Raw genomic sequence first — 12,088 nt, 5'->3', positions numbered from 1 at the left:
CCCCCCTTGACCAAAGTTAAATTTAGCCGCAATATCACAACTGAAGTGCTAGGCTGCAGCAGCCTGACGGGCTACACTACTTGGTTTGGCTGCTGAGACTGGCCACTGGGCAGAACTGACCAGCACGAGTAGTAATAGCTTGCATATTTCCATGTAATAGAGCAGGAGATCGTTGGGCGGATTGGGGCAGCGTATGCAGTGATGCGGGCCTTGGTCTTTCGTGGTGAAAAAAGGAGCTGAGCCATTAGGCAAAGCTCACAATTTACCGGTCGATCTACATTCCTACCCTCACATATGGTCATGAGCTGTGGGAAGTGACCGAAAGAACGAGATCGCGAATACAAGCGGCTGAAATGAGTTTCCTCCACAGAGTGTCTGGGTTTTCCCTTTGTAAAGGACACATGATGCTTCAGCAGGACTTGAATCACAGCATTTGAGTGACTTTTATTTTGACAAGTTATTGGGTGGCTTTAGTTTGCATAATTAATTGTGCAGTTTTGCCGGGAATAGGAAAGGAAAATGGAGACATGGTTTAACAATCAAGCACCTCGCTGAAAAGTGAACAAGGTATTAATTTCTCTGTGTTATATGTAAAACAAAGGTTACAAATGTTTATGCTATTTACATGCTTTTTATTTTGTACTTTGCCTTTTATACAGTGCGTTTATGGAACAAGGTCACAGAAACGATAAAATTCATAAACCATCAGTCTGAGAGTTGACCATCACCAAGCCGGGGTCGCTACACCCTTAAAGATAGGGTGAGAAGCTCAGTCATCCGAGAGGAACTGCTCCTCCGCATCAAGAGGATTCAGATGAGGTGGCTCAAGCATCGGATCAGGATGCCTCCTGGTGAGGGGAAGACCCAGGACACACGGAGGGACGATGTCTCTCGGCTGCCCTGGGAACGCCTCGGGATTCCCCCCGGGAGAGCTAGTAGAAGTGGCTGGGGAGAGGGAAGTCTGGGCATCTCTGCTCAAGCTGTTGCCCCCGCAACCCGATCTCGGATAAGTGGAAGAGGATGGATGTTTTTTTGCTCTAGTTTTATGTAATTTTGTTCTAGTATTGTAACGAACAGTTGGTACAGACTACAGCTGAAGATCTGAAGTGGATGCGAGAAGTTGGCAAGTTGCTTATTAACAATATTTTGTGATTTTGAGTTTGTAAAATTAGTGTAGGTCAGGGGGCTTTTTGCATATTGGTTTATTTTACAATATAAAGTTTGAAGTAAACTTAGTTTAGTAAAATTAGATTTTTGGAGGATTTGCTTTTCAACTTGAATTACTGAGTAATGAATTCAGTGAGCATTTTTGTATTTTCAGTTTACATGAACAGGACTTTGCACTGTTTACGTCACCATAGTTTTACAACAAATGCGCCTGAGAATATCCAAATGGAATTGATTGAACTGCAGTCAGATTCTATTCTGAAGGCAAAATACTGTATAATGAAGTTGGTGTGCCAGGCTTGTATGCTTACCTGCCACCCTCATATGTGCAGATCTGTAAGTTGGCATCGAGAGTACTGTCTATGTTCAGAAGCACTTACCTTTATGACAATTGTTTTCGTTAATGAAAGCTACCAAAACCCCATATCGCTCAAGACTTACTGTTGAGCACCTTTCATCCCTCATAAAAGTTGCAGCTGCACAAGATTTCAAGCCTGATATTGACGAACTGGTTACTAACAAGAGATGCCAAGTGTTGGGACAAAAGAAATAAGTCTCAGACTGTAAGACTCCTATATAAGGATCTAGCTAAGAGGCTAAAATTTTAATTGTACACTGTTGTACGGAGACTGTATGGAAATAAATTGCTTTTCTTTAAACTTTAAGTGTTACATTTTTTACAGTTTTCAGTATTGGAAAGAAAGCTACAGTAACTTTGTATAATAGTATTTTTGTTACAGTGCGGCCCGCTGACGCACATATAGCAGTCAAAGCGGCCCACCAATGGTAGGGAGTTTGACATGCCTGGTCTATATATTTGAAATTGGAAAAAAATCTAATTCTCGCATAGAGGATCTGTTCAAAAGTTTAAAATATGGCAAGATCTATTTAATAACATTTTAAAATAAGCATTTATATTGGGTGAATGGAGATTCACCCTTCCCTCTTTTTTTATTTTTGTCCATGTTGTTGGCTCTCCTTTTTTTCTCTGGTGGCGTTTGAATTCTGTTTTGTTAAGTTCGACTTGATTGTATGGAATTTTTTTTTCTTTGTTATACAAGTTTAACTTAAATGTATTGAATATTACTTTCCTCCAAAAATAAAAAAAAAAATTAAAAATTAGTTTTTAATATGGGGTTTTTGTAAGATCTTATGTAGTGCTCAAAAGTTGTACATTGTACACACTAGATATGTATATTATGTGTGTAAAGTATTAATTTGTGGGACCAAAAGTAGTATATTGTACACACAACATATCATGTTACCAAAAAATGTGTTTCTTGCTTCTTCAAGGACAAGTAGAGTAAGCCTTATGTGAGTGAAACTGGTTTTGGAAACTCTATGAATACATGTGGATTGTTGAACAAAGTGATACTTTAAACTCTGTTTTACAAAGACATTCTTTTTATTATATCACACTATACGAATTTATGCAAATGCAGGCTGCCATCCACATTGATCATAATTACTGAAATGTGCTACAAATTATTAATGCTATTTCATTTTTTTCCACAAACAGTTAACAAAACTCAATTTTATTTCTATTACTCTTATTAAAAAAGACACAGCAATAAACTGTGAAAGATGTTTTAATGAAGAGTACAGCACTGAAACCTCTTAGTAGGGGTATCAATTACCTAATCTATATGAATGACAGAAACACAGAAGGGTGTACAGCCAGTTGAGATGAAGAAAATATTAAAATAAGTGAACATCTCACAACATTATTACTTCAATAGGCACACGATACTAAAAACAACCTCAGTGAAAATTAACATAGATTGGGTTTATTACTCTTTACTGAAAAAGAGACTTAAATAGGACAATTATTACATTGAATTTTAGAATTGTAGTTTTGTTATTGACCTGAATTCTCTTAAGAAAGCTGTGATTTTTCTTGCTTAGTTTGGTACCCAATTTTATCTTTAAATTACTCTCGAGCACATGTGTAACTATGGAATTTACCATAACTAAACTTAAAGCATATTAACTGTCCAATATAACCAGATGTGTACCAGTTGTCTCATAATGCATATTCCTATTTTTAAATACACCCCAGTAGACAAACGTTTCCCACACAACTTTTAATAATATTACACTACAATAATTGAACTTCTGTATAACACAATAAAATGGAAAATTTAAATCTGAGGGTCAGTGCTCTTCTGAAGAATACTCTTCAGGAGTCAATTCTGTTACATTTAAATGCTCTCTCTTGAATGCAGTAACAAAAAAGATCTAATAAAAAACAGCTCATAGATAATAGTCACACACTTTGCAGTTTAGTGAAAGACAGAAAAACACATGAAATAATACTTCAGTAATTTATGAAAACAAAATATATCACTGTTCCAAGTTCACTCTTAAACACAAATCTAGAATATTAACTTAACAAGTCACCTGTACTTTCCTTAGTCACTGCAGCTCTAGACTAGATTCTAATTGGCAGGGCAGTGTTCCATTAGCTTTCCCCAAATTCATATTCCACAATGTAACAACAAAAATACTTCTCTCTGCTTGTATGAAAGCTGCCAGGCCTTTTATTAGCACTCAAACAAAAAGGGACAGCAAGATCTTGGCGTTCAGGCACAAGGAAATCTTTTGTGATTGTTCTTAACACTAGAATTACCAGAGCCTACGAAAAAACTCGTAATTCCGTCCCACCTTAAACTGCTTCTTAAATCCCTTCACACCTCTCAGACAGCGACCTTTGTCTTCTAAATGTGCTGATAAAGAGAAGCTAGGAGCAGCCAGCTATTCCATCCCCCCACCAATTTAAAACGTGCACGAACTTCTCTCAGCTCATGCCTTGATTGAGTATCTGGGAGTGAAGTGGAGTTTTAGAGGGGAAATAATAGATCGTTATTTGGAACACACGCATTTCTTGTCTGTTTCGTTTCTACAGTAATCTGTGTCAACACATTTTTAAAACAGAAACGTTTTTTATATTCTAGTAGTAGATGACAAAATGTAGGCTATTGATTGGATTGGATTGGATGTAGGATTGAACTCGTGACCTCTTGATTCCCAAGCGGGGGCTGAGTCTATTGAACCACAGAGGCAGTTACAATAAACTGCTGTCAATGTCGCATGTTAAGGCAGCTTTTTGTTTCTGCAGTTATATTTTTGAATAAAAGCGCAATTGTGTTATTCTTGTGAAAATGTTTCTTTGCCATTTGGACTTCAGGCTTCATACACTATATAGTTTAAGCCTACATTTTGTCATCTACTACTAGAATATAAAAAACGTTTCTGTTTTAACAATGTGTTGACACAGATTACTGTAGAAATGGTACAGACATGAAATGCGTGTGTTCCAAATAACGATCTATTATTTCCACTCTAAAACTCCACTTCACTCCCAGATACTCAATCAAGGCATGAGCTGAGAGAAGTTCGTCCACGTTCTAAATTAGTGGGGGGATGGAATAGCCGGCTGCTCCAAGCTTCTATTTATCAGCACATTTAGAAGACAAAGGACGCTGGCGGAGAGGTGTGAAGGGATTTAAGAAGCAGTTTAAGGTGGGACGGAATTACTAGTTTTTTCGTAGGCTCTGGTAATTCTAGTGTTAAACCTCAAGTCTGTCTTGACCAGTTAATCAGCGACCTTTACAGTCAAGCTCACTCTAGTGTTCCATGGCAATGCCTTGTGTATACAACAAATGGATATTGTTTTCATGATATATAACTTGAGATCTGAAGAGATCACTTGTGCCCATAAAATCTTTTTTGCACAAAATTGAAAAGACTCAGCTTGTTGGAATTCATGGGGCTCAATTTAAGATAGTTTAAGATGAGGGATAAAATGCTTACCTCAACATGTTTCATTAAATTTGAAGGTGAATTCATGAACACTGAGATTTCTTTAGGTGCTGGCTGGCACAGAAGGCACTGCATTATATACAAATTACCTTTGCATTTTACAAATTTGTGCAAACCTTTCAAATACGGCCATGGGGAAAATGCACATTCAGTTTCCATGTCCCAACAGTAAGCAGGAAGCATGGGAACAACCTCCAAATAAGCAAAAGTTATGCTATGGCACTTTAATTTTTGAATGAGATACCGCAATCTATTTATTAGCTGTGTCTGAGTAATGCTGAACTATAACTAGGCTGACCACATTTTCATGATTGCAATACCTAAAATGTAACTAAGTAATGAACTAGTCATACTGTGTTATTTCACATCTCAGGATGCAGCCATTCAAAATGAATTAAAATACAAATACAAATTTATTCTGTATTTTTTCAAATTAATATTCCAGCCATTAGACTTATTCACAAGGATTAAAGAATGGATTAAAGTATCTTCTTTAATCCATTTACCATTATCCACAACTAGCTGCATGTACACCATCATCCGTGTCTCAAGTGAACAGTAGCTAGTGCCACAGTGTGTGTTTTGACACAAAGTTTGCAGTGACATGGCTAACTAAATATAGGCGTTCAGACTGTAAAGCTTTTGATGGAGAGAGTGATTTATTGTGCGATTATGGTAACAGCATAATACATTCTAGCTCTAGTGAAGCACATGAAAGTGATGATCTTGTTCAATCAACAAATGATTATGCCACATCTGAATGTGCACGGCATAATAAGAGTGCTTAGCAAAAAAAGAAAAATATCAGTTGGAGCATTTCCAATATATTGTCAATTTGCCTAAAAATAGTGTCACATGTTAAGAAATCTCTTTCTCTTTTTTCAACAAAACTGTCTCAACTTTTAACTGCCTCCATATCTTTGCAATAGATCTTTGGTAGACTAATGCCTACAATTAGGAAAAGTAATCGACTTAAAAGGATAAAAAACAAAAATATGTTCAGCCTCTTGGCCACTGTCTTGATCAACAAATGGCAAAACCATAAAAAGAGGCATTTTGAAACAAAGAACACTGGCATTACCAAAATAAAATTGGAAATATGCCATTAAGAAAAGCCTCATTGTTAAATAAAATAAACAAACAGTGGTAAAAGCAAGGTCATTTTAAAACAAAATATGCAATAAAAGGATGGTAACTACATTATTGAGCTAAAATAAAATAACATTAATTTATAATAATTAGACTACTTGTTTAAATTATATATTTTTTCAGAATTATACCAACTTTATTTATATATAGCTGTGCACCAACATGGCAAATAATCATTGCAGAGATGGTTCCTTGTTGCAAACACCATCTCCCTTTTGATGTGTAGTTCTGTGGGGCACTGCCTGAAAACTAGTGATCTCACTTCCTCTCCTTCCTAGACGATACAATAAAACCTCCCTAGCCACTGGATGTGATCATTCATTATTGGACCCACATTAGAGATAGGGAGCTCTGCCCCAGAAGTGGATCAAATTTATACATGTATGCTAGCTGTATTTTTTAAAATAATGAGCCTCAGTTATACTGCCACCAATTAATCAAATGTGTGAAAAGTTCTATGTTCCCAAGTACTTTTCTATAGGCAATATTTCTATTTTTCTTTTAATAATTTTATATACAATTGCCCCTGAGTAAAACATTCCTGCCACAGACCACTTTCTATTTTTCTTTATAATTGGCCTTTGAATTTGTTGATGGTCACTGAAAAACAATTTTATGGGAATCTGCATTCTTTTAAATTCTAACAGGCAATTAGTTAAATAATAGGAATTTCTTGTATTATTTCACTCTGTAGCTCATCCTGTAAAAAACTAATTTCAGTGAGAGTTTAAGGTAATGCTTTGATCTGTAATCTTGTATCATTAAAGAGTTTTGGAGTGTTTAGATCAAAAGCAATGCAATATACAAACCAAATAAAATAATCAAAAAAATAATCTGATAATAAAATCCAGCATACACACATTTCTACACAATTTACCTTTCTAAATGATCATATGTGAATATATCTCAAACTCTGATTTGTTGCTGTCCTAAAATAACTACATGTGGACTATGCTAATCATTCTCATACACATGTAATCACGATGCTGGCTGGTACAGCATCCTCAGTCCTTATGCACCGAGACCCTGTTAACTGCATTCAAAAGTACCTGGCTAAATTCTGCAAATGGCCGTGCAGTGGCTTGTGTGTTAACAGAATATAACTAACTGCTTATTGATTTAAAAAAAGCAGCTTTATTCTCACTAGACAACCTTATTGCAGTATAAGTACAATACTGTACAGTGTTCTGACTACATAAAGAAAGTCAGACATTTCTGCAAATTTTCTTTTTAAGTTGGTAAAATCGTGGTATACAGTGATCCCTCGCTATACTGCGCTTCGACTTTCGCGGCTTCACTCCATTGCCGATTTTATATGTAAGCATATCTAAATAAATATCACAGATTTTTTGCTGGTTCACGGATTTCTGCGGACAATGAATCTTTTAATTTATGGTACATGCTTCCTCAGTTGGTTTGCCCAGTTGATTTCATACAAGGGACGCTATTGGCGGATGGCCGAGAAGCTACTCAATCAGAGCACATATTATGTATTAAATACAACTCCTCAATGATATACAATATACTTCCCATGCGGTGCTTCGCATACTTAAAATTCGGAACAGTACATATTGATTTTTGATTCTTTGCTTTTCTCTGGCTCTCTCACTCTCTCTGACATTCTCTGCTCTTGACGGAGGGGGTGTGAACAGAGGGGCTGTTCGCACACTGACCTAGAGGATATGGACGCTGCTCTAAAAAAATGCTGAAAGACTGCCTTCACATTGCTCCCTTCCTTGCAGCTACTTTGTCGGGCGGTGCTTTGCATACTTTAAAGCCCGAACAGCCCTATTGAGTTTTTGATTGTTTGCTTTTCTCTCTCTCTCTGACATTCTCTGCTCCTGACGCGCACTCCTTTAAAGAGGAAGATATGTTTGTATTCTTTTAATTGTGAGACGGAATAGTAATCTCTTGTCTTGTCATGGAGCACAGTTTAAACTTTTGAAAAAGAGACAAATGTTTGTTTGCAGTGTTTTAAAGTCCCTGTCTCTACAACCTCCTGTGTTTCTGTGTAAATCTGTGACCCAAGCGTGTCAATATAAAAATAACAATATAAACGTATGGTTTTTACTTCGCGGATTTTCACCTTTATGTCTAGAGGGCGCTAATAATGTTAAAAAAACGTATTTAGAAGGTCGTAAACAGGTTTTCTATGCTCTAACTGCGAAAATATTTGATTTATAAATAAAGAATCCTACTTCATGGAAATTCATTTATCACGGTTGAGTCTGGAAAAGATTAACCGCGATAAACAAGGGTTACTGTACAAGTACAGCCACACCACATGAGAACTGTATGCATTGCCTCAATGATTGTTTAATGATTTGTAGTATAGCAAGGACGATAGAGTGAAGCTTGACGGAGATATTCCTGACCTGTCAGCCAGTTTCCCGAGAAGTGACAGCAGGTAGCCTATATAAACTGATCAAAAACCAAAAAGTATTTCAGTGCAAAAATGCAGCATTGACCCCCTTAAAAGGCAACTAGAATACAGTCAACACATTATAATTATTACTTCGGAGGTGTAATACTTTTATCAAGATAACATACATTTTAAAAGCAACTCTGATATGAATTATTATACACAAGTCATCAATTAACTGGTTTGGCTACATTTCCCTACTTTATCAAGGGTGTCGTCATTTCCCCGTTTCTCCAAAGTGTTGCATATGGATGGGTCAGAGGTGTCATAAACGTATGCACATTCTCCTGTTAAGTACCAACATTTGAGTGGAAAGCCGAGCACATACATTTCAAGCCTCTTTTTGTGCACATGAAAGTTTTATAAACCTGACTTCAGGGCACTATCAATGCACCATAAAACATAATGCTCAACTGGCAGTATTATGTAAAGCTGCTGTAGTGAGAGCCTAGGACATCATGCAAGTATTTTACAGAAGTCAAATCAGACTGGGCAACAAAGAAGTAAAATAAATATGATTTAATGCTATAAAAAAAGACAATACATGTTAAATAATGGAACGGAAATGTGTACAATTTGCAAAAAAAAAGTGCTTTTACCTTTTAATGTCCAAATCTTCTTTGATTATAAAAAAGAAATCAATGTAGTAGGTTACAGCAATTGAAGCCAATATCCAAAATACAGAGTGAAAATTGATTCTGGGCAATGGTTTTTCTTTCTTCTCTTTATCTTCTGAATCTACAAAATAAATACTTCATTAATACATACCATAAAGAAATTGTCCAAAAATGTAGTCATAATTTCCTTTAAATTTACAGTAATTTAAGGGGTTATTTGAGGCATACTAACTAATAACAGCAACAATAAAAATTCAACCATAAATAATTTAAAATTAGACTAGTCTGAATAATGTAACACATTTAACAGTAAGGTTCATTCATTAGCTGCAATTTACAAATAAAAACAAAAAAATAAACATATTACTTAAACCATTGCTTCTCAACTATAAATAAAGTCAAAGCTGGACCTCATTTAGAACACCAATTAAAGAAAATCTCTGTTTAATAGGCTCAATCCTCCTGTCATCCAATACTGAAAAAGCACATTCAGAATATAAAATTGAAATGATTGATGGGGGTTGAGGTATTTTCTATAAAATATCTTAACCATACTCAATATTTAGTACTGAATTAGCAACTATTATTCTCCTCCTTGCAAATTAGGGAGCTACAGCCAGAAAGTGGCTAAATCAATCATGACACAGTTACTCTGCATGCCGAGTCTTGTTCCCTCTTTCTTTTTCTCAGAAGTCAAATTAACAGGATCCTACAAGCCTGTATTAAAAGCAAGCAAAATGAATTAAAACCTCATACTGGCCATTAGATTAAAAAGCTTCAAGCAATTTTGAATGTTTGACATACATCACTATAGTACTGCTCAGAAGTAATGCTTGTACTGTACTCTGTAAAGTGGTACCAGATACAGCTTCACACCCTAGGTGTTGCACATTCTCTCCATGTCCGATTTTGTTTGACTCATCACATCCCAAAGAAGTGCATGTAAAGTGTTTGTTAACGGTTATTCCATCCAGTGTGAATGGTGTGGTTGAGTGTGCCCAGCAATTAAACGGCTGTTACCTTGCAATACTTTCCGCATGCCTAAGCACAGACAAACACAAAACCCATTTCATTATAAGGACAGTTTAAAAAGAAATTAAATGCTCATCAAGAAATTACAATTAAGGATACAAGCTGAGGCTACTATATTTTTCACGTTGGTCCAGGAGGGGAAAAAATACTTGGTCCCCAGATATACTATTACCAGCTGAATGCCAGATATGAATCTGTCAGTGATTAACATGGAGGGTTTTACCAAAAGTAAAAATTTATATTTACCCCCTCCCAGTTTCAATGACAAATTTTAAACAACTTCTTTATCTTTTCCCACTTCTATGTGGGGTCGATGCGCTTGATCATCCTTTTCCAAACAGCTCATTCCTTTTTACTTTATCCATTCACATCCGCTTTGGCCTGCCTCGCTTTCTCTTTCCATGTACTGTCATTCCAGGCATCACTGTCCTGCCCACATACTCATCGTCTCTCCTCATCACATATTCATAGCACGTTAACCTGCTTTCCTGTACTCTCTTAGATCTCTCCCACTTTTGTTGTACCTCTGATTTTGTCATCCTGTCCTTTTCAGTAACTCCACACACCCATCTCAATATTCTCTAATTAGAATTTCAAATAAAAAAGTAACAAGGAAGGGAGCTAATCGACCTATAGAGATGCTTAAAGATGTAAAGCAAAGTAAAACACTTATTTATGCAAGGACTTAATCGTCATATTCCGCCATACAATTACTTCATTGAGGTTGCCAACCATAATATTTTCATATACTGTATATGCATTCACTATATGCTGTTGATACAATAGAAGTAAACCGCTGATAAACATGCTAGTTATAATCGGGATGACAATTTATTGCGTGCGAAATGCTATTGTGCTGATTTCACCTGAATAAAGCATAATTCAAAAAAACTTCGGACTTGCAAGTCTATATAAAAACAGAGGTGGAATGTTAAACTCAAAAAGGAAAGAGAAACGGCACAACAAATGTATTTAATGCGAAGCGTTTATTCTCAAAGTAGCATTACATGAACAAATGCAAACCAAAATCAAAACACTGACATTTAAAATGAGTTTCAGTTAGAAGCAAATAAGTTAATCTGGTAAGTGGCGAAAAGTGGTGTTTTTGGCGAACAAAAACAAATGTCAAGATAAAATAAAGAGATGAAAATGAATGAAACAGAAAAGTAGAATAGATGTTGTTACTGGTTGTTTAAAAAGTACATCTTGTAAAGTTTGCCTCAGTGACGCACCCACTCTTTCACTTTTAAGCAAAAGACACATGAATGAAACCTCAAATAAATAAAATATTACAAAATGCACAATACAAAATGATCACCTTCTGGTGAAGATTACTTGACTTACTATAGTTTGTGCCGCTTTGTCCTGGACTTCCTTGAATTAATAATTCTGCTTTTTGCCTAAACCTATTTCGCAAAGCGGCTAATTCGCTGTCCTCTGCCATCTTGCCGCTCTCTGTTCAAGACCCGTCTCCTCGTAGTACTGTCAATCATACCTTAGGGGCGGAACAAAATTAGTTGAATAGCGAGGGCAGCAAGCACCTCGTCTATTTACTTCCGGATGAGGCTCGAGGTCACATCGTAAAGTGAAAAGGGGTTAGTTGTAGCGAAAAGTAGCGCCATTAATCTGATTGTTTGATTGAATCATTTTTGAATATGTTATGGGATATTGGTAATTACATAAAGTGGTGTTAGAAATGGTAGTGTTGTTGACGATCTTACCGGATTGGTGAAGATAGAATGAAAACTCTCAGGCTTTATCTCGGTCTCACACCGGTTATCATCGTATGTAATAAACCTATTTTCAGGAGACCTTCCCTTAAAATATCTACGAATCTAATGGGAATATATTTAAAAATAGGCAATCCGATGTCAGTATG

General features: G+C 36.1%; 1 protein-coding gene across 1 annotated transcript in view; it reads right to left on the bottom strand.

The window, feature by feature from the left end:
* Positions 1-11,742, bottom strand: part of tmem128 (transmembrane protein 128) — a 76,289-nt gene extending 64,547 nt beyond the window's left edge. Inside the window, exons 1-2 of the mRNA XM_039751485.1 lie at positions 11,554-11,742; positions 9,160-9,298 (exon numbers count right to left, since the gene is read on the bottom strand). Coding sequence (XP_039607419.1) covers positions 9,160-9,298; positions 11,554-11,653 — 239 coding nt within the window. The 5' untranslated portion in view covers positions 11,654-11,742. The remainder of the gene's footprint in view (positions 1-9,159; positions 9,299-11,553) is intronic.
* Positions 11,743-12,088: the final 346 nt, after the last annotated feature.

Source organism: Polypterus senegalus, chromosome 4 (genome assembly GCF_016835505.1).
Source record: "Polypterus senegalus isolate Bchr_013 chromosome 4, ASM1683550v1, whole genome shotgun sequence".
Lineage (NCBI taxonomy): Eukaryota > Metazoa > Chordata > Cladistia > Polypteriformes > Polypteridae > Polypterus > Polypterus senegalus.
The sequence above is the reverse complement of the archived record's forward strand: the minus strand, read 5'-3'. Positions and strand labels throughout refer to the sequence as shown.